Source organism: Chiloscyllium plagiosum, chromosome 14 (assembly GCF_004010195.1).
Source record: "Chiloscyllium plagiosum isolate BGI_BamShark_2017 chromosome 14, ASM401019v2, whole genome shotgun sequence".
NCBI classification, from domain to species: Eukaryota; Metazoa; Chordata; class Chondrichthyes; order Orectolobiformes; family Hemiscylliidae; genus Chiloscyllium; species Chiloscyllium plagiosum.
The window spans coordinates 36,259,308-36,283,075 of record NC_057723.1 but is presented as its reverse complement, the minus strand read 5'-3'; the positions used below and the strand labels follow the sequence as shown (position 1 = coordinate 36,283,075).

The 23,768-nt window shown below is 40.2% G+C and overlaps 1 protein-coding gene across 8 annotated transcripts in view; it reads right to left on the bottom strand.

Moving 5' to 3' along the window:
* myot (myotilin) overlaps positions 1-23,768 on the bottom strand; it is a 145,280-nt gene that overhangs the window by 3,205 nt on the left and 118,307 nt on the right. For all 8 annotated transcript variants that reach the window (XM_043703556.1, XM_043703559.1, XM_043703557.1 and 5 more), the window contains 5 exons: positions 12,530-12,585; positions 5,694-5,829; positions 3,554-3,761; positions 1,878-2,043; positions 21-154 (listed from right to left, as the gene is read on the bottom strand). In XM_043703556.1, the coding sequence (XP_043559491.1) occupies positions 21-154; positions 1,878-2,043; positions 3,554-3,761; positions 5,694-5,829; positions 12,530-12,585 (700 nt within the window). The remainder of the gene's footprint in view (positions 1-20; positions 155-1,877; positions 2,044-3,553; positions 3,762-5,693; positions 5,830-12,529; positions 12,586-23,768) is intronic.

Genomic DNA, 23,768 nt, shown 5'->3' with positions numbered 1-23,768 from the left:
TGATTCTGAAGGCAACTCACCAGCAATATCTAGTCTTGCTGTGCAGATTGTTGATCCAGCTTCATTTTGGGCAGATACAGTATACCAGCCAGCATCACGTTTATCGACTGGGAAAATTTCAAGGCCAACTTTACCATCGTTACTATGATATAGGCTGTAATACAAAGATTAAAGCCTGTATATAAATTGCTACCAAAAGTATGCACAATAATTTTAATTGAATCCTCAAATATCAAAATTCACCAGAAATGTACTGTCAAAATTTTTAATCTTGCATTCAACAGAACAAACACAAGAATGCCAACTTTTAAAGTGGACAACAATTATGCTGCTTTGGAAAAGGGATGCTGATTATTTTGCAAGTGTACCAGGGAGCCATTGCATCCCCTCCTCCCCCAACACTCTGGCTTCTGTTTAGTCAAAAAAGTTGCTATGATGGGTTATATTCATGCAGAGGTGAATTCACTGCAGATTAATATATATAGTTTCTGGAAAAGCTGAGACATATCACAGGAATGAATTATAATCTTAAATTAGTTGGTAGTGTGATTCCTAAATCAGGAATGTCTAGTAAGTACCATGCAACATGAGACTCACATATAATGTTAGACACCATGTTCTAAGTTTTGTATGTGAATTGGATGAATAGGGTCAGTACTCTGTCTGCTGCAAACTGTGAAAGGGATGGGTATTTGATACAATCCACCAATTACTATGACACACGTGTTCCTGGTGACACATTGGCACTGAAACCCGTGTTTCCAAAATGCAAAACATAATCTCTAACTTGAAGTATGATTTCTTAATTGAAAAATTGGGTTTTAAAAATAACAGGGAATATCTGATTCTAGAATAGCTGACCATATCCCTGTTGCTGACAATCTTCAACTGCATGGGATAAGGATACAGGTCATGAGGTGGCAGCCAGAAACTCCAGTGCCATGTTTCCATCATGGGGGTGATAATACAGCAAGATAACTTACACCTGTTTTTAATGGAATGATTGCTGAAAAGACTTTTTCAAATAAGGAAAGTGAACAATGTTTGAAAGTAGAAAAGTCTTCAGATGTATTAGATTACTTTATCTACTGGATGTAGTGTCTTCTGTGAAATAATATACTGCTTCAAAGCATAAACAAATGATTGAGCTTTTTGAATGATTTCAAAGGCTTAAATATATTCAGATCCAGAGGTTTGCTAATACAGTTATACAATGGAATCTCATTTTGAATGCTTGGCTAAACCCCAACCCTATTAATGGACTCGGCTTAACAGGAGTTGTTGCCACAGCTGTCAATTGGACTTTTAATTATTTATATTGAGAGTGTTGTGTGCTCCCAAGAGGAGCTTAAAGTGATTTTGAATGATTATGTCTTATGGTGGTTTTTTTGATGTTGTAGTAGAATAACAAATATTAATGTTTTGTTTGTTTTGACAGTTTGCAAGCATCTCAAAGACCCTCTCAATGCCATTTTTATAGTCATGTGGTATAGGGGAATGAAGCAGGCATGGGGTAAGGGGATATGGGAAAATGTAAAGGAAAATGACAAGCAGATAAGATTAGGAGGAGTGAGGGCAAGGGTTGGGGGCCTCATTTGCTGAACTGGGCTGATGTTCTAGAAAGTGAAGGTGGCCATTTCCAAGTGCCTGGGAAGGCATCGTCCTGCCTCTGGTTTTGCCATAGGACAGCGAGGCAGCAGCCCTGACTCCAGTCCACCACCACCCCACAATGAAAATAGCGTGGCAGGCAAGAGATGGGAATTACCACATAAGGAAATGGACTGACTCACAATTACCATATCAAAGAGGAAGATCCAGCCCTGACTCTCGAAGGGGTTTGTCCAGCTCGCACTGGAATTACAAAAATTGGTAATGACCTGATTCTGTCGGTGTCATGCTTGATCATTTCATGATCCTTTCTCCAGAAGATTATCGGTTGTGGCTGTCCAGTCACCTGGCATTCCAACTTCACTTTTCTCCCTTCAACAGCTCTTGAATTTTGGAGCTTGTAAATAAATTCTGGTGCCTGAATTGCTCCACGTACTTTAAGAAAAAAGTTGCAACACAAATTACTTTGTAATGGGTTTGATCTTAATGAAATATTACCTTTAGCAGCAACATATAGATTAATGTGTCAGTTATCACAGCACATTCCCAATTTCATCGCTGAGAGCATTTTCCTCATGGAATAAATTTTGTATCTAATAGGCATCCAATATTGATTTTCTTTTCCTTGAAACCCAAGCTACATTTGGTGAATGAATCAGAACACCTAGCACATATTGAAAGAACTAAATTAGAGGGGGTAATTTTGGCTGAATAGTGGTTGGGATGTTGTTGGGTCTATTGTACTTTAATTTTATAACTCATCTGGTTTTCCTGTCCGGTGACCTCAACAGAGAATAAAATTTGAGTGAGGCATGACTCAGACAACCAACATGAACTTGTCAGATTTTTGACAAGTTAAAATTAAATTTTAATTAAGAATTAATTGTGTGTTAGATGCTTTAAAAATTAGCCATTGCTAGCAATATGATTCCCTCTTTCTCACCATAACTCAAATGTACAAGTCTTCACAATGATATTAAGTGTAGTTTGAACAGCAGAGAGCACAGAGATGAGTCAGCCATTCAGGCATTGCCAGTTCAGCTGGTCAGTAATATCGTCGCTGACTTGTATTTTAATTCCATCTGTTTGCTGTGTTTTTGCAGGTATAATATGTTTATCTAGCAAAAATCTATCAATATTAGTGTTGACTTTCAGATGGTCTAACTTCAAATGCTGTTTAAGAGACAGAGTTCCAGTTTTCCACCTCTATTTGTGCTTCCTGACAACACTCCTAAACAGCCAGGTTTGAATTCTGAACTTATATCCATCCGCTCCCTCACCACATTGTTCTGAACTGGGAGAAAATAGTTTCTCACAATCTACCATTTCAAATCCTTCAATCATCTTAATTACTTACTTATAAGTTCATTTGTGGGATGTGGACATCACTGACTAGGCCAGCATTTATTGTCCATCCCTCATTGCCCTAGAGAAAGTGATGGTGAGTTGCTGTCTTGAACAACTACAGACCATCAGTTCCATAGTAGAGCCAAAAAATTAAATATTCATGAATGAGGTCCACGGTGGCAGAAGTCCTGCCCGGACAATACTGCTGGCCAGTCATAGGCTGGTAGCTGTTCTTTGCCACCAGTGTCAGCAGGAGATGATGCTAAATGGCAGCAATGCACCTGAGATCATCAAGGAACTTCAGACCAAAGGTGTGTGGAGGTGGAATGGGCAGCATTGGATGAGTATTGCATTGGTGGTAGGATGGAGGAATGAGACAAACCTCTGAGAGGCAAGCGGTAAATCTGACTGGGTTTGCAGAACAGCATTCCATGGGGGTGGGTTCATCCAAGTTCATCCATGAGCCACCACTAAATTACAGTGTGTTCAGTGTTCATGAGTATCGATTGGCTTGTTAATGAGACTAATTGACCTCTTGCTGTTAGCTGCCAGGAACGTTGTGTTTTCTGTAATCTAATAATTTAAAGAAAACACTCACCTTCAACTTCAAGGTTTATTGTGAATCTGCACTGACCAGCACGATTGATGGCTACACATTCGTACTGCCCAGCATCACTTTCTGTCACTGCATCAATGATGAGTGAGTGTACACCTTTTCCTGATACAAGCATCTTATGCCCAAGATCCTGTTGAACAGGTCGACCATTTAAATACCATATAAGTTCTGGAGGTGGCAGACCGCTGACCTGTAAATGCAACAATAAATGTGCTACTTAGAGTTTTGAACTGTGCTTGCAAAGGATTTTTCACGCTGAGGGTGGTACATGTATGGAAAATGAGCTTCCAGAGGAAGTGATGGAGGCTAGTACAATTGCAACATTTAAAAGGCACCTGGATGGGTATATGAATAGGAAGTGATTGGAGGGATATGGGCAGAGTGCTGGCAGGTAGGACTAGATTAGGTTGGGATATCTGTTTGGCATGGATGAGTAGGACCGAAGGGTCTGTTTCCATGCTGTACATCTCTATGTCTCTATGACTGTATATAATAATCAGCAGGGCACCAAGTGTAAATGATCTGCTGTTGTTGTTATTACATGGCATTGTACAATGACTTGTACTTGAAATTGTCAGTGGATTTTTCAGTTTCTTATATGCATACAGTCGAAGAGTTTAAAATGGATAATCTTACAAAAACTGATGTGTGATTTTTGTTTTATATTCACAGCAAAAATAAAACAGCAGATAAACTGTAATTTTAAACAAATAATACTGAAAATGCTGTGGTTCTGTTCGCAGAGCTGGAAGTTTTTGTTGCAAACATTTCGTCCCCTGTCTAGGTGACATCCTCAGTGCTTGGGAGCCTCCTGTGAAGCGCTTCTGTGGTGTTTCCTCCAGCATTTATAGTGGCATGTCCCTGCCGCTTCCGGTTGTCAGTTTCAGCTGTCCGCTGTAGTGCCCGGTATATTGGGTCCAGGTCGATGTGTTTGTTGATGGAGTTTGTGGATGAGTGCCATGCTTCTAGGAATTCTCTGGCTGTTCTTTGTTTGGCTTGCCCTATAATGGTAACGTTGTCCCAGTCGAATTCATGTTGCTTGTGTTCATGGATGTGGATCGTTAGCTGTCTTCCTGTTTGTCCTATATAGTGTTTTGTGCAGTCCTTGCATGGGATTTTGTACACTACATTAGTTTTGCTCATGCTGGGTATCGGGTCCTTCGTTTTTCTTCCAGCTCGGCAAACAGAACCACAGCAACGAGCACCCGAGCTACAAATCTTCTCACAAACTTTGAATAATGAAAATACAAAGCAGATGAGTTAACATCCATGGCAAGAACTGACACACACCATCTTAACCTGCAACATGCCCATTGTTTTGATGAGAGTCCAGTACTTAAGAATAAATTCATCCATTTCTCCACAAGTTCTGCCCAGCCTGCTGAGTAGTTTTGTAGTTTTGTTCCAGAAGACCGGCCTTTGAAGTTTTTTTGTTTAAACTTGAAATGCTGTGCAAGTTTAATTTATATATTTATTTTGGTATAAATTTAAAAGATTAAGAATTGTTTCCTAACTTGGGGTCAGAGGACACAACTTAATTGAGTTGGATTTAAAATGGAAATAAAGTGGAGTTAACATTCTCAGTTTTTTTAAAGCCCTAGCAAACAACTCTATAATTATCTGTTTTTGATCTAACATACTAACTACTCAATAAATATCACAAAAACACAGGTTGTCTCACTTGCTTTCTCCATTGGTTTGCCAGGAAGAAATATAATTTTGTAGTAACTTTACACAGGGACTGAAAAACTTTTAAGTTGGAATTGGAAAAAGTGAGAACTGCAAGTGCTGGAGATCAGAGTAGAGTGTGGGTGGCATGGTGGCACAGTGGTTAGCACTGCTGCCTCACAGCACCAGAGATGCAGGTTCAATTCCTGCCTCAGAGTTTGCACATTCTCCCTGTGTCTGCGTGGGTTCCCTCCCACAGTCCAAAAATGTGCAGGTTAGGTGAATTGGCCATGATAATTGCTCTTCGGAGGGTCGGTGTGGACTTGTTGGGCCGAAGGGCCTGTTTCCACACTCTAAGTAATCTAATCAAAAAAAGCGCAACATCTGAGGAGCAGGGGATTTGATGTTTTGGGCAAGAGCCCTTCATCAGGAATTTTTAATTGGAAAAGCGTACCTTGCAATCTATTCTGCAGAGCCCATACTGCTGAATTACCATATTCTCATCTGGTTTCTGTAAGAAGCGAGGAGGATAGTGCTTCTCTTGAATCGATGCATTCTCATTTTCAACCTCTCTGGAACTGAGCTTCTGTCTATGGAAAGATCAAATGCTTTGCATTATGGTTACTACACCGAAGAGCTCTTTGCTGCTTTTTCGCAGGCTTAGTTACATATATGGATTATGCCATATATTTAAAGACATTGAGCATCTTAAAACCATCTCTTGCTTTCTTTAAAAAAGTATTTTTCAGCAGGATTGTATCAGCTGGCTCAAGGATACATTGTCCCATTTTTCACCTTCAGATTGTACCATGTGAGGCCATACTTGAGCATCCAGTTCTGATTCAACTTCTCCCAAATACTAGCATCTGTTTCCTTATTCTTATCATCTTGTTGTGCATTGGACTGAGTAAAATTAGTGTATGTCCAACTTCAAGCAAACATTTAACTAATTTTATTTTCACCTCCCCAAAAGAGAGGATATTGTAATGAAACTTGCGGATTTTGCAATTTACTACATACCCTCCCATTTAAAAAAAACAACTTGTCCATGATGTATTTCAATGTAAACATACATGAGTTCCAAAAACACAACAGGACTAAACAAATACCAGTTACTTTTACCAAAAACTCAGAATCTTAGAATTATTACAATACTGAAAGATGTGATTTGGGTCATCGTGTCTACATCTGCTTTCTGAGTGTTTTGACTTAGTGCCAATCCCCTACCTTTTCCTTGTAACCTTGTACTTTATTTCTATTTAAATAATTATCTAATGCTCTCTTGGATGCCTCAGTTGAACCTGCCTCCATCACAACATGGATTGTATATTTGCTTTCACAAGCAGGACTTATCTGGCCATTACTTCCAGGGTAACTTGTATGTACCGAACATTGATTTTGCTTAACACCAGGATGTCTTCCACAAGAATATATTCATTTGACAAGAAATGATTAAAAGAACAGTGCAATTCCATCTTCCTTCGAACATGCACTCAATTAAGCTATTTGGTGTCTGTCTCAGCAGCTCCTTCCATTTTTGTTTGACTACTCTCTCAACATTCCCACTTGTCAAACAGGATTTTTGACTGACACTTAGAGGTTGAGATTGTGGCAATGATTGATTTGCCTTAATCAAAGAGCCTGATTTACTTCACTGTACTGTTGGATTCTGAAATTCTGGCAAACTTTCAGTTTCTTTTTGACTGGTTTCTGATTTTCACTGTGGGCTGGATTTGGGCTCTGGAAATTTATCATTTATTAGATTTCCTTTTCCAAGCAAATGACCTACATGACAGAATTTACAATCTTAACACATATGAAAGGACCTGTCTGTCCTCAACAATTCAAACCAAATTTCGATCACCTCAGTGGTTTTTCTACATGATGTTCAGACCAGCACTGAACTCTCTAAAGTTTCTGACCTCATGGACCATGACACATCTTCACCGTATCTTACTTTTCCCTTACTTTGCTACTGTCGTCAGTATTAGAAAAGCAATCCTATCTCAGGAGTATCTTTAAACACTAACTCATAATGTTAAAAACCTGCTGTAGACTGGGGTTATTCTTTAGAGAAGAAAAAAAAATTAGCCAGTGTTGAAGAGAAACATGGAAATTGCTGCCTAGTGTGTCACCTAGAAAATGTCACTGAAAAGTCTCTTCAGAATCTGTATGCATCTTCCTTTAGTATAAAAGCAAATTACTGCAGATGCTGGAATCTGAAACCAAAAGAGAAAATGCTGGGAAATCTCAGCGGGTCTGGCAGCATCTGTGAGGAGAGAAAAGAGCTGACGTTTCGAGTCTAACTGACCCTTTGTCAAGGCTAAAAAAAGGGAGAAATAGGGAGGTATTTATACGAGGCTGAGAGAAGGTGAGTCCTGGCTCCAGAAGCAAAGGTAGCAATAAAGAGGTGATAATGACAGTGCATCGAGAGATTATAGGGAGATTTGGGGCTGTGAATGACCAAGGCTGAAGCCAGTGCTATGTGACAAAATATGTGGGGGAGGAGGGGACGGGTGAAGCAGAGGCAAAATGGAAAATGGGAGAGGGGTAGGGTAGCAAAGGGGGAAGAGGAGAGAAAAAGGTGATGAGAGTGTGGGGAGTGAGAGAAAGAGAGACAATCAAGAAATAAGAGGTACAGAACAGTGAAAAAAATATAAAAAAAGATAAATAAAATAAATGAAATAAAATTATCTGAAGTTGCTGAATTCATTGTTGAGACCGGCAGGCTGTAACGTGCCTAATCGGAAGATGAGATGCTGTTCCTCCAGTTTGTGTTGAGCTTCACTGGAACATTGCAGCAGGCCAAGGACAGACATGTGGGTATGGGAGTAGGATTGTGTGTTGAAGTGGCAAGCCACGGGAAGGTCCGGGACCTGATTGCATACAGACCGAAGGTGCTCAGCAGAGCAATCATCCAGTCGGCGTTTTGTATCTCCGATATAGAGGAGACCACATTGGGAGCAACGAATGCAATAGACCAAATTGAAAGAGGTACAAGTGAAACGCTGCTTAATCTGAAATGAGTGTCTAGGGCCTTGGATGGTGAGCATGGAAGAGGGAAAGGGGCAGGTGTTGCATCGTTTGCGATTGCATGGGAAGGTGCCGTGTGTGATGGGAGAGGTGTTAGGTGTGATAGAGGAATGGACTAGGTTGTCCCGGAGGGAATGATCTCTGCGGAATGCAGACACAGGGAGGGAAGGGAAGATGTGTTTCGTGGTGGCGTCATGTTGGAGTTGGCGAAAATGGCGGAGGATTATTCTTTGCATGTGAAGGCTGGTGGGGTGAACGGTGAGAACAAGAGGGACCCTATCCTTGTTCTGGGAGGGGAGGGATGGGGATGAGGGTCGTGGCGCGGGAGATGGACCGCACGCTGTCGAGAGCCCTGTCAACAACTGTAGGTGGGAAGCCACGGTTGGAGAAGAAGGAGCACATATTAAGAGCACCACTTTGGAAAGTGGCCTCATCGGAACAAATGCGGCGGATGCAAAGGAGCTGAGAGAAAGGGATAGAGTCCTTACAGGATGTAGGGCGAGAAGAGCTGTAGTCCAGATAGCTGTGGGAGTCAGTGGGCTTGTAATGGATATTAGTGGATAGACTATTGCCGGAAATGGAGATAGAAAGGTCAAGGAAAGGAAGGTAAGTGTTGGAGATGGACCAAGTGAAGGTGATGGAGATGGAAACTGGAAGCGAAGTTTATGAAATTTTTCGAGAGCATGAAGCCGCACCTAAATAGTCATCAATGTACCGATAAAGCAGTTGTGGGAGGGGACCCGGGTAGGCCTGGAACAAGAAATGTTCCACATGCCCCATGAAAAGGCAGGCATAGCTAGGACCCATGCGGGTACCCATTGCTACACCTTTGATTTGGAGAAAATGGAATGAGTTGAAGAAGAAGTTGTTGAGAGAGAGAACAAGTTCAGCCAGGCGGAGGAGAGTGGTGGTGGATGGAGATTGTTTGGGCCTCTTTTCGAGAAAGAAGAGAAGACCTTTCAAGCCATCTTGGTGTGGGATGGAAGTGTAAAGAGATTGCATATCCATGGTGAATAGAAGGTGGTTAGGGCCTGTGAATTGAAAGCTGTCAATGTGTCGCAAGATATCAGAGGAATCCCGGATGTAGGTGGGGAGGGAGTGAACCAGAGAAGTGAGGATGGAGTCGAGGTAGGAGGAAATAAGTTCAGTGGGGCAGGAGCATGCTGACACAATGGGCCTGCCGGGACAGTCCTTCTTGTGGATTTTGGGGAGTAGGTAGAACCGGGCTGTCCGGGGTTGGGAAACTATGAGGTTGGAAGCTGTGGGGGGGGGGGGAGGCATCCGGAGGAAATGAGATCAGTCACAGTGTTGGTGACGATGCTTGACGCTCAGTGGTGTAGTCATGCTCTAGGAGGAGGTAGGAGGAGGAATCTGAGAGTTGGCGCTCAGCCTCTGCGAGGTAGAGGTCAGTACGCCAGACATTCATTTATTTTATTTATCTTTTTTTATATATCTTTTTTTTTACTGTTCTGTATCTCTGCACTGTCATTATCACCTCTTTATTGCTACCTTTGCTTCTGCAGCCATGACTCACCTTCTCTCAGCCTCGTATAAATACCTCCCTATTTCTCCCTTTTTTTTAGCTTTGACAAAGGGTCAGTTAGACTTGAAACGTCAGCTCTTTTCTCTCCTTACAGATGCTGTCAGACCTGCTGAGATTTTCCAGCATTTTCTCTCTTCCTTTAGTATATTTGATGCAGTGTGATATGAGCGGGAGGAAGAGAGCTTCTTCAAGGAAGGCATCCTTGTAAGAGGATTCGCAGTAGGTTAAAATCTTCGAGGAGAAAGTGATCTCCTCGCAGTGTGATATGAGGCTATTAGTTTACATTTGATTTCATTCATACTCAGTGTTATGACCAGGTCAGGAAGGATGAATCAGTTCCTCTCTTTTCGACCTCTTTGGCTGGCCACAACTAAGGTTTGTGTTCTTTTTAGCAAAATCAGATGATGGAATTTGAAAATCAATGTTCCATTTTTTTATCAATGTCATGAAATCAGAATATTTCAAACTTTTCTCAAACGACGTGGACCTTTATCTGACACCAGCTCTTCTGGCCTCCAGAATTGTTGGCCGCCTTCTTAAAATCTCAACACTTGTGACATCGGGCTCAACATTTATCGATTCACTATAGCCCGAGGTGGCTGATTTGTTCAGTTGGCTAAAGGACCCTTTTAGCATTTCCTCAACAGTTTACTTTTACTGATTATATAATGATCCATTTTAGTACTATCTTCTTAGCAAATCTTTTTTATCAGCGATTTTTTTTTCCTTGCTATGAGTAACAACAGCAAATCATCAGAGGCATTATTGTATTCCAGTCTAATAATAACCTGGTCCAGAATTGGAATACTCTTGTAGAAATGACTCACCCATTTCACACCAGTCTTTTGTAAGGAAATTTGATTTGGGGACTTCTGGTTTTCTTTTTCTGCTATTACAGACACATGTAGCTATATCAACAGTGAATGTATTTTTACTGTGGATGCTGGAATAATTTCTTCAGTCCTTTTACTTTCAACTCCCAAGTGCTGCTTTACTTGGAAAGTACAAATCTTGGACCTTCCTTCTCAATAATGTCAGCTACTATTTTCACATTTATCATATCAGATTCGAGGAAATCCAGGCTCTTGACCATACTTTGGATCTATTATGAACTTAGTACAGGGCTGTGACCTAAAGTTTTATCATGACCTGGAGTGCGATGCTACCTCTACTCCTTCATGCCATCTGGATAAGACTGACTTTCTTCCAGGCAAAACAGTGACTAAGAATGACAGGGTTTAAATGGTAGGTAGCTTTTATGGTAGTGGTAGCATCTAGCTTTCTGACAGAGATCAAGAATTTGACTTTAATGGTTTAGATGCTGCTCTGCTGGCTAATGACAATATCTTCCTTGTAATCGGAACTCATTCTGCCTGCCGATTCCACGGCTATGGCTTCATCACAGTTCTTCTTTGTCACCTTGTTGCCTTTCTTCGAAAGGTGAGTCTGAATTTTGTCCTTCTTTAGGCCTATGAAGGTTTCTTAAGGTTGACTTCTAAGTTTGTGCCATACCCCAGCATGATGAGAGAGATTCTTTAATTCAACAATGCAATCTGCAACAATCTCAGTTGACAACAGCTTCCTTTCAAGGATTGCAAGTCTCAGTGCAATTTCTTTTCCATCCATGCCATACAACAAGTCTAGAGTCATGTTAGTTTTAGAAGAACAAGTATTACTGGTGTCTCAAACTAATCATTGGTTGGATGTCACCTCAAAAAGTATCTGGCCCCAATATGGTCAGAACAAAATATTTACTTTATACTCATCTTCTATTTTTTTTGCTTTCAACCAAATGTGTAACCTTTACACCAGTACTTTTCATTAGGGTTGACTTTCCAATTGTCCCAAATATGCCTTCAGTTCCATGTTTTATTTAGGTACCTTGCTGACTGATTGTTACACCAAACAATATTTTAAACTTCTCAATTTCCTCAATATCCTCTTTTGGAGTTCCTGACAGTTCTTCAGTCTTTAGCCTCTCAAATGAAGTAAAACATCTATCCTTGTCACCAACTTTCAGTTGTGCATGGCACTAAGATTGACACACTTATTTGCAGTTGAGAATGTGCTGCTGGAAAAGCGCAGCAGGTCAGGCAGCATCCGAGAAGCAGGAGAATCAACGTTTCAGGCATAATCCCTTCATCAGGACAAAGAATTTTGTCCTGATGAAGGGCTTATCCCCAAAACGTTGATTGTCCTGCTCGGATGCTGCCTGACCTGCTGTACTTTTCCAGCACCACATTCTCGACTCTGATCTCCAGCATCTGCAATTGTCACTTTCTCCTATACTTTTATTTGGAGGCAGCCATTACTATATTAACTTTATTTACATCTATCCAACAGAAAGTGACATAAAGTAAGCAATATGATAAAATGCTCACATCTTGTAATATATTATGTAGATCTACAAAATGAATTGTCTGCCATATGAGTTCATGTAGAAATAATTTAACATTTCCAGACTATCTCTAACCAGCAGTTCTAAAGCATAAAAGGTAACCAGAGTAATTAAGAGGACTGAGTAAGCATACATGAATAAGCTATTTATAAGTAGTGAAACTATTGATTTTATAGAATTCACTCATTTACACTCAACTTCATTCTGATTCTACAAAAATATGGATTACAAATAGTTGATGGTCCTGTGCCAAGTTTTGATTTTATCAATTAGTTTGGAAAATAAAATTCTCAGCGAGAAAGTATTGCGGCTTTACCTTTCTGCTGGTGATTGACATGCCTGCCATCTTTGACTATCTGGAGTGTTCTGTTGCTGAAATAAAAACAATTAAATAATATTACAAGATTTTAGTTGCATCCTATGTTCATATTGCAAAGAAAATATTTCTGAAACAGAAGGAAACATTTAATCAGTTCCCTACCCTAAAATACTGAATGTACACATCAATTAGCTGTAATGTGCTTTTGAATGTTCTGATATCATGAAAGACATCTTTTCTTTTTATTGTTGTTTATCATTCAAAGGGTTGTGACTAAGACTTTTATAAACTTTGATTACATGATAGAATCATAGATGGCTCCAGGACAGTGGAAGCCCATTTGGCCTGCTGAATTTGGTTTGATTCTCTAGAAGAGCAATTTCGCTAGTTCCATTGCCATTTCCCTACAGCCTTGCAAATTATTTCCCTCAGGTGCTTATTCAGTTTCCCTTTAAAAGCCATGATTGAATTTCCTCCAGACAGTCGTTTCAGCTTTCCAAATTGTTATCATGTTTTTTATTATTTGTTCATGGGATGTGAGCACTACTAGCTAGACCAGCATTTATTGCCTATCCCTAATTGCCCAGACAACAGATAAGAATCAACCACATTGTTGGCGAGGTAGACCCATGCATAGGCCACTCCAGCAGATATCCTTCCTGAAAGGGCTTTATTGAATTAGATGGGTCTTTATGGCAATAAACAGTGGTTATGTGGTTCCCATTAGGTTAACTTTTATTCTAGATTCTTATTGAATTCAGATTTTACCATCTACCATGGTACGCTTTGAATCCATGTCTCAAGAACATTAATTTGAGGTTCTGGATTATTAATCCAGTGATCTTCCCCATTCACTTGTTGCATAAAAGCTTTTCCTCATGTAATCTTTGATACTTTTGCCATTTGTCCCTGGGCAGTAAATGCTGGACCACACAGCTGGACCACGTTCCATGAGCGAATATAGAAGAAATCACTTTAAAATAATGCCCTCTGATTTATCTCCTACCAACAAGATTAGTTTCTCTCTAAACACCCAGTTCAGGTCCCCTCATGGTTTTGAAAGCCTCACCTCAGGCAAGCTTGAGAAGACAGGACCTCAGCCAATATAAGAGTTGAATCTATACAGTGAGCTTCATTCCGTATCAGAGCCAAGCCATCCAGCCAACTGAGCTAACAAACCCTCCCACAGTCAAGCACAGGAAAACCCTGGGAGTGATGATGCTTTGATTTCTTTAAAGTGTAAGGCAAAGAGTACTTTGTTTTGCTTGATTGCCCTCCCAATCCATGACAAAGTAGAAGAGGGGAATTTGCATTCCTTTGATCCTTTGAATGCATTTGAAAATGTCTGATTCATGATTCATGTGTTTCAGGAGTAAAATGTTTTGGATGAGATGGAAATTTTAAAAATTAAAATGAGAGCACCCAGTCTTGCAAAACTGGTAAGGAAAACCTAAGGTATTTGCAATTCAAAGGATGGTTCATGTTTACTCAGCAGAGTGTGTGCGATGGACACCAACATAATCAACAAGGGGGGATGCCATGGATGGTGGAGGTGAGTGAGTTTGGTAAGATCTGGTTGAGTTCCAAGAGAACTTACGAGGCCTCCAGGCAACACATCCCCTAAAAACTCAGATTTAGGTGAGAAAAATAAGATTCAGCCAGCAGAGTTAATTCAGCAAAAGGAACACTGGGCTGACTGTTTCAGTCCTTTGGCTGAGTGTGAGTTGTGCAAGCTTTTTGGGGCAATTCTCACCATGAAGCCTAGCAAGTATTTTACCAAATGTGTGTCATTAATCCCCTACCAACCCCTTGGATATCCCTAACATTTGATTCTAGCTGTATCTTACCATATGGTGTTGCACTCACCAGGTATCTACTAATAAACTAGTACCTCTTCTACCAACGCCATCTTTGAAAGGCTGCTAAGGATGTAAACAAGCATTGCCCATTTCCATCCATTCCCCAATGAGGAGACCCACCACACTGAATTTGGCCTTCAATGTCCCCTCCCCGAGACCTGACATTACACCTTAAAGATGCCCACCCTGCTTTCCTATACTTCCTTTGTGGAGATCATGGTGATGATGATCATAGAGATGTTGTTTGATGCTGAGCAATACAGGGTGAGCGAGCTAAATTCACCAGGTACTAGCCCTCACTTCCACATTGACAAGTCTCGACATCTAGATTGTTGGCCCATTTGCTAAGATAGAGAAGTTGAATATTAATGAGATGAAATGTGCCATTAATGAAGCATTTAACACGCTCTAATCACCCCTAATTGGCAACTTCCTGCTGCTTAGCAAAAACTTCATTACACTGCTCAAGAAAAGTATAAAATATGCTCCTGAGATTGAGTTAGACCTCACCAGATTTCTTGCCCAATTTCTGCCATAACTCTCACCTAAGCCCATGTTTTCTAGACCCCATTAAGATTTTGTCCATAATTACTCTGAACAGATTCTATTACACTAAATAAGACAAATTTTACAGAAAAGCAGAACCAGCCTTGTCATTTCTACATACTACTATAATGGAGCACTGACTCAGAACCTCACTTGATAACCAGGAGAAGAAGTAAATACTTGCATCAGCCCTCCCACAGTTGTCGACTATTCATGTTTGTTTCGTTTAACAGGAATAAATTGTGTACATAGTGTTCTCACTGTTCTCCAGCAACAGCAATTACAGTATCACGTTTGAACTGACACCTCACAGCATATCACCAATAGCAACAGCAGTCATGGACAAATGTTGTGGCTATAGTTAGATTTCCCTAATGCAGCGCTGACATTATAACTTATGGCCGAGTATTCTGTTACTCATTGGAATGAGAACTATTATGGCTTGTGAAGTCATACTCAATGCTATTATAAAAGATTTAATAATGTATGTAGTTCTATTGATCTATAATATGGAAAAAGTTGGATACTTTTTATTACCACTTTACTGTCTTTAAATAAATAAGATGTGAAGATGCCGGTGTTGGATGGGGGTGGACAAAGTCGGAAGTCACCCGACACCAGGTTATAGTCCAACAAGTTTATTTCAAATTACAGCTTTCAGAGCGCTGGTCCTTCTTGAGGTGAAGTGGAGGGAAGCGCACTGGCACAGATTATACTGGCTTTTCCCTCCACTTCACCTGATGAAGGTGCAGCGATTTCAAGCTTGTGATTTCAAATAAATCTATTGAACCATAATCTGGTGACATGTGACTTATGACTTTCAATAAACAAGTTAGAGCTTTTGTAGTTTAATTCAACAGCAGTCTAATGTTCTATCTTGTCGTTAATAGTTGCTAAACTCATTGTTGATGCAACAAATACCATGCTGGTTGTATCAGAAATAGGAACAAAGGAACAGGAGTAGACCATTCAGCTGATTCTATCGTGCTATTCAGTTTGGTAATGCCTGATCTATATCCTGGCTCGATCCTCTTGCCTTGGTCTGGTAACCCTTAATAGCTGAGCACAGAGATCTGCAACTTCCGTCTCAGAGCTGCATGTAGCTCAACAGGAACTTGCATGGCTCCCAAACTTGATTAACCAAACCCATTTTTATAGTAATTAAATGACAAGAGTTTGTATGCTTTTATTGACAGTGTATTTGTGTGACTGCATCATACAAGTAATCCATTTTTAAATTAAAACCTTAAAGATATTGTTGAAATGTGTCTCTATTTTCTTATATTATTTGCATTTGTGTAACAACATTTAGGCTCTTAAAATAGTTTTGACTGAATTTCAAAAGAAAGGACTTTCTGTCTAGCCTTGGAACTTAATTCCATGTTTAATTTGATCTTTTTACACAACTTTGAAAAGTTTCTTTCAAGCACTTGTTTTAGAACTGGAACACCATAGTAAACTTGCAGTGGAGTTTTGTTTGATCCCAGCAATCTGTACTCAGCATATTCAGTGCACCAATGTGTAAACCCTTTATCCTTTTCACAGCTGTGCCAAAAAGACAGCAAATGATACTGCATCTATGAGAATAAATCTTACAGCATGTACCAATGGCTCAGTGTATAAATGTGATAGCTGACATTGTACTCAGTTTAGAATGTCCCCACATCATTCCCCTGTGTAAGCTTAGTTAACTGATCTTAGCTTTGACAGAATTACAATAGGATAGAGAGAGGCAAAGTCAGGTAGATTGTTCATTTCTAATTGATAGCCAGTAACATCTGCAGGAAAGAGAGAGAGATAATTTTGTGGAAGTTAGTAGGAAAAAGATTGTAAAGAATTAGTGAGGCACAGAATTGTTATCCAAACCCACCAATGAGAAAATTACAGAAGCATTTTTCACTCTGCAGTAAAACACGGCTACATTTTCAGCTTGCTGTCTAGTTATAAAACTGGCCAACTGCCTGTTGAAAATCTACTCGAGTGTCTCCTTAAGGCTGCAGAGCCATCACATTGCGAGAATGGTTATGTTTTACTGGTGTCATTGATGGTTCCTGTCAGCTGTGGGCCACCAGATCGAGTGGAGATCAGCCATGGTTGCTCCCCTTCTCTATCTATCAGCTCACAAATCAAATTTACCTTGATCCAAATGTGTGAAAACCTTTAAATTAAATTTTATATTATTGATGTTTAGGAGAGATGATAAAGGTTCAAAGATGATCAGATTATCATAATATAATTATTTAATGATCAAATTATCAGACGTATAATGGTTAGACACATACTAACCAACAACCTTCTGGATGGGGCAATAAAAATTGAAAAAGCCAATGCCAAATTAGGAAAGCAGTTGTGGAAGATTTGACTCGGCCAGTTTAAGTGACCATACTTAGTCAAGGAGTGTACAATGATCATGCTTATATAGTTTGCATTTCCTCCACAGTTCATAAAACTGTGCCTCTGCCCTGGACCAAGAACTCTAGCTTTATTTTCTAAGAGTTCAAGCTCACTGCACAATCTCTCAGAATAACTCAGTTTATTAGGCTCAGAATTGTTCTCATTCTGACCGCTAAGCGTTCTCAAAGCATCTATGTTACTCCGCATAAGAGGGACCAAGACCGAGCAGCATTCCAAATAAGGCCTCACTAAGGGCTTGAGCATTGTTTCATATTCAAGAAGGATACTACACACGATGTCAAATCACATTATGACGATTTAAGGTAGTTTTCTTGTTTTTATTTTTGCAGCCAAATTGGAAGTAATTTCTGCCAACTTCAATTTATGACAACAATGCTGAGATCACAGGAATATAAAACAGATTGGGGCCCATGGTGCTAATGGTAAAGGTCATGTGGACAAACACAATGACCTGAAAATTCTTGTACAGTAAATAATAGCTCAATATCTGCTTGCAAAAGACTGAGTTTTAGCATTTTTTTAACGATGAAAGTTGGGGTATCGAACCACAGAAAAGAGGGCATGAAAGCTATCTGGAGCCAAGTCTACTGAAAACCTGTTTGCTATAGCTCAGTGGTTGGCACTGCTGCCTCACAGGCACCCAGGTTTGATTCCAGCCTTGGGTGACTGTCTGTGTGGGGTTTGCACTTTCGCCCTGTGTCTGTGTGGGTTTCCTTCCACAGTCCAAAGATGTGCAGCTGAGGTGAATTTGCCATTCTAAGTTGTCCATGTTGTTAGGTGCATTAGTCAGGATAAGTCTAGGGAAATGGGTCTGGGTGGGTTACTCCTCAGAGAGTCGGTGTGGACTTGTTGGGCCAAATGGCCTGTTTCCATACTGTGGGGAATCTAATCTAGTGATGAATAATAATAGTCTGATATAATATTGACAGCTTCTTTTAGTGCTATGTGACAATGGAGATCTTGATACCCAATTATTACTATCTATACAGCAACAATTACGTGCTGTATAACTTTAGCACAACACAGTGTAACTCCAGACTGCTTTTCCTGTAATTAAACACTCAATGAAATTTTTTATTAGCAGTTTATCTTGGCTTTCTAAGAAAGATATATATTAATTTTATGGTGTCTTATTTATAAGATTTAAATTTCATCCACTTGGTGGAGCCAGTTACCCTATTTCTGCCCTTTATCATTATTTCCCCCATTTAGTTGCATCACCTGGAAACAAAATAAATTTTCAGCTTTAGTTTCTCACTAAAGAGGATTTCTGATTCACCTGTGAAAGGTTTTAACTTAGGCCAGAGTAAGTGACACAGTAATTATCTGTCATTCTAACTGACATCATTCTCTAAGGGTGCTACCACTGGATAGCTTGCCAGAGTGCTTGCTTGTTTCAGGTATTGGACCATTTTAATATATAATTCAGGATCCTATGATGCATTTAAGATTGCAGTTGTCAGTTTGACAGATGACTGGGTGGAGCAAGAATGGTAAATACTCTTTTACCAAATGTAATGTGGAAGAGACACCAAAAAGAATTAGTCCTCCATGCTTCACATAAATATCTGCAAACCTGTTGGGCTACTTTCACTCTTGATTTCTTCCTGGACTTACCTCAGGTAAGCTCAACCATCCAATATTATCGTGGCCTGGAGCCTAAGAGACGGAGCAGGATTCCTGCAGCTTGCCATAGGCATGGTAACATGGCTTTGCTCTGGAAATGCCAGGCTAGCCACGTGATAGGATGTGTAATGTGCAAAACAATTTTTGGTCTTTTCACAAAAATTGGAAGCACGGTGCCCAGTGGTTAGCACTGCTGCCTCGCAGTGCCAGGGACGTGCGTTCAATTCCACACTCAAGCGACTATATGTGTGGAGCTTGCACGTTCTCCCTGTGTCTGTGTGGGTTTCTGCAGGTGCTCTGGTTTCCTCCCACAGTCCAATGATGTGCTGTGGATTGGCCATCCTAAATTGTCTGTGGTGTGCAGACTAGGTGGATTAGCCATGGTAAAAGCAGGTTTACAGGGATTGGGTAGGGGGATGGTTCTTCAAAGGGTTGCTGCAGATTCAATGGGCTGAACAGCCTCCTGCTGCTTTGCAGAGACTCTGTATTGTCAACGGACTCTACTGGATAGTTAAGTTTATCCATTTGGCTGACCTGGAGATGCATTATCCTGTTTCTTATCCATGCTCAATCTTAACCTCAGAAAATATTTGAACGAAGAGCTTGCATTTTGAAAGTTTTCAGATTAACATGGTTGGATTTTGCACTGTCTTATGATCCTCATTGAATCCTGTGAGAGGACATATCAGAATTCCTTCCCCAGCAGTTAAATTGTTCAGACTGACTACTAAGTATGTTCCCATGGATATGGAAATTATTCAAAATAGTTATAAAAGAAAAAGAAGATACCTACTTAGAGTACTATTCAACTTCTCGGGACACTTCAAAGAGTGTAAAAGTACACACCAAACTATAGCTAAAGAAATACTTTTGAAGTGTAACCACAGTGAGAGAGAATCATAAAGTGATCATCATCAACATGGAAAGGGTACTGCTAAAACTATTCGACTTAAGGGTTGACCAGTCCCCAGGACCTGATAGCCTGCACTGTAGAGTCTGAAAAAAAGTGATTGCAGACACAGTAGAGGCATTGGTTGCAATCCTCCAGAATTCCTTGGATGCTGAAAGAATGATTCGAAAGTAGCAAATGTAATATAGCCCATAATGATAGAGTCAGAAAGCAGAAAACAATAGGGCAGTTAGCCTAACATCTGCACTAGGGAAATTGCTAGAATTCATGTGTAAAGAGATTATAACAAAATACTTAGAAAATCACAGTGAATTAGACAAAGTCAGCATTATTTGTGAAAGGGAAATTGCTTTTAATGAATTTTTTGAATTATTTGAGGAAGTAAAAAGCAAGGCAGATAAAGGGATATCTGTTGACTTAGTGCACTTGGATTTCCAAAAGGTATTTTTTCCTTCGGAAAAGATTGCTGCAATTGGAGGACATGTAGTTTAAATCCTTCTCTACCAGTAATCAGATGACCATTCATTGCTATTGCTTACGGTATTATCATTTGGTTTAAATAGGTCTTGACATTTTACTCTAAAGTACTTTTTAACTACACTTCAGACAAGATATTTAGAGAATCAATAAACTTCAGCATTGTCAGGTGGAGTGTTGCTGAAATTAGTAAAACTATAAACTACAATTTAAATTCATGAAGAAGCACTCTCAAGATATCAAAACATGCCAAGTTATTCCAGTTGGTGGAATTGGAAGGCCTCTTATCTCCTGTCAGCAGTACTCACTCCACTCTGTTATATGCCATCATGTCATGTGAGGAAGAAGGTAGAGTATCAGTGCTGAAGAGCACTGATACTCTACATTCAGATGTTGTGCTGGCATAGTTGTACAGCTGAATATACAAGGGAACAGTCAGAGGTGGTTGTCATGTTACTGCAATAGTAGGTATGTGAGGGTGAAGTAGATGATCTGGATTTAAGATGTCAATCCTGACTGCCAGAGAGTGTTGCTGGAGGAATGATGGGGAGAGTGATGCATTCAGCAACATGAAAGGCTGGCAGTATGATGGGATAGGAGATGTCATGTGAAGAAGATTGACCTTGTCAACAAGTGGAGGTAGTGACATCTTCTGGCATCATATCATGTCCTTGGGTCCAAAATTCAGGAATGACTTTCCAACTCACGAGTTTTCACTCCTTTCTGAATCTGGTCCTTGTGAGTCTGCAGGAGTCCCACAAGGATCATGAAGCATCATCTCATGCTCACTTACTTCGATAACACCTCCTCTGTCATATCCCTCAGTCTGGATCCTTCAGTCTGCCCCGGTTTTCAATTTGCAAATTGCAGAAAGCCTTTTGCACATTATCCATTTAGGTGGCAGCTTGCCTTTAAGAAAGAAGAGCCTGTTTGCATCTCGTGTCTCCTAGTGTGTAGAGAGCCCAGGCATTAAGAAGAAGAGAGTAGCACTGGAGATACACTAACCAGCACTAAAATTATTTAAACATGGGAGATGAATTTTGTGTGCTGTAAGTCTAAACCTGAACTGGTATAGGTGCATCATAATTTGCAGCTTTCATGCCTACAAAATGGGTGCACGTTAATTTTGTGCTCCAATGACCACTTTTTGCCCATTAAATGAACAACTTTACAGCAGCAATAAAATAGAGCCTAGTACAAGCAAATGAGCCTTTTCCTTAAATTTTCCTTTTGTACCAAGTTAAAAATCTCACAGCATGTTTCCTCCTGTTGGAGTGATTTGGTTGCTGCATATTAAATATTACTGGATGAAGTCTACTTTGGTGGGTGCAGAATTGTCCTGTTAAAATGGACATTGTTGGAGCCCACTGTAGCATAGTGAGAAAAAAGTCAAATATAGCAGTGGCAAATGAGGTAAGCCTGGATCTCAGTTGAATTTCTGATTATATTTTAATCCTCTACTTCCATTGACTAGACAATTGACTCTTAGCCACTGCATTAATGACTTTTTTTTTTGCACGGTGTATATTTGCAGTTGGAGAAAATGTCCTAGAATATCCAATCACCAAATGGACCCCCATGCAGATAAAGGTGGCAGCTGTTTGGCATGGCAATTGTATGACCTCAGTAACACAGATTGCCCTGTCTCTCAAGAACAGGATGTCTGTTCCATATCATTCCAGCTAGAAGCCAGTTTGTTCAAACTACTGCCTTGAAATGGTGTTATTGTCAGTTATCAGGATACTGTATCATTCAAGATGAATCACCGATCACCAGTGTGATAGTCAAAGAATGAAAGCACCTTCAATTCATGTAAGCACTCGGTCTTCTGAGAGGGGCCATGGGATGACAGGCAACATGCCCCTGGGAGCCTGCAACCTGTCCAAAACCAATAAAAAAAACATACTTTGCTATTGTGCTTATTGTGGTGTGTATGGTATCCCCCTAACACTACAGATGTAAGTGTAAATTGTCAACTGACACATGACTAATATTGTTATCTGGAAGGAGCTGGAGGCACAGAATTTCAAGGCAGCAGTAACTTAGTCACAGGACAAGCTTTACTTGTCCTAGCAGTTGCCTGCCGGAGATGAACCTTCTCTTATATCTTGCCACTCCTCCACCCTCTAGGCACAGGGACAATTCCGCGCAGGGTCACCATGATTCTGAGCACGAGCTCCCTGATTCAGTGATCATGGGATACAAGTAGTACCACTTGTTGCAGGTGTATCCAAAAATCACAAGGTTGCAAAATAAATTGATAAATCCAATGTGTGATTGACTGACAGTGCGGGCCAGCTGGTTGTTGAAGAGTTGGATAGATGAAATATTTGAAGCTCTCTGTTCTCTCTGATGCTTCAGTTTCACTTCTGCATGTGTCCCAACAAAGTGTTCTCAAATAAATTGGTCAGTAAGGATGTTCAGTCTCTTCAAGGATGCTTTGAGGACATCCCTAAAGTGTTCACCTGAAAGTCTCCTGCCATGACCAAGTTCAAAATAGAGTAATTGCTTCAGGAAGTGCTTGGTGGCACAGGGATGATGTGTTCCAACCAGAGGAACTGGTGTTACCTGATTAGAACCTTGATGCTAGGCGTGTTGATTTAAAAGAGGAAGCTGCTGTTGGACTACCTTTCATCTGTTGTACTGGATGACCTTGTGAAGATATCATTGTTTCTCCAGTGCTTTGAGGTGCAGTTGTACATTGTCCAAGTCTCTGAAACAGAGAGGAGCATGAGGACCATGGCTGCCGAGTTAACCATGATCTTAGACTCAGATTTGAGATCCTGGTCCTAAAATGCTCTTTTCTTCAGTCAGCTGAAAGCTAAGCTAGCACACTCCAGACTGCAATGAATTTCATCATCCAAGTCTGTCTTTGTTGAGAGGAGGCTCCCAGGATATGGAAAATGGTTGACCATTTCCGAGACCACACCATTGATTTTAATCAAGGTGTGAGGGATTATGTTGTGGGAGCTAGTTGAAAAGGGATCTTTGTTTTATGGATGTTCAATGAAAGGCCCATTTTCTCATAGGCTTTGAAAAAAGAGTTGACAGTGACTTGACCTCATAAATATCATTAGAGCTAGAACTGAGTTTGAAGTGATTTTGATTTGGATTGAAGGTAGTGTAGGTTGAACATTTCCTGTCTGCTTTTAAAATGATAGTGGACAATTTATTGGAAGTGAGGTAGAGTATTGTTGCAAAGAAAAGGAAAAGAATTTTATAAAAATGTTGTTAATATAAACTATTGCAGGGCCCCAGTTTACATACATTTATCATTCCTGTCAGTTTTGGTTTGGAATGCTTGCTGCATATGTTGAGGTCCCTTCAAAGTCAGGCCAGGCTATCCTCTTGCATAATTTCAGTACAAACTCTGCTTTATTATTGCTTCCACTCTGGTCATGTT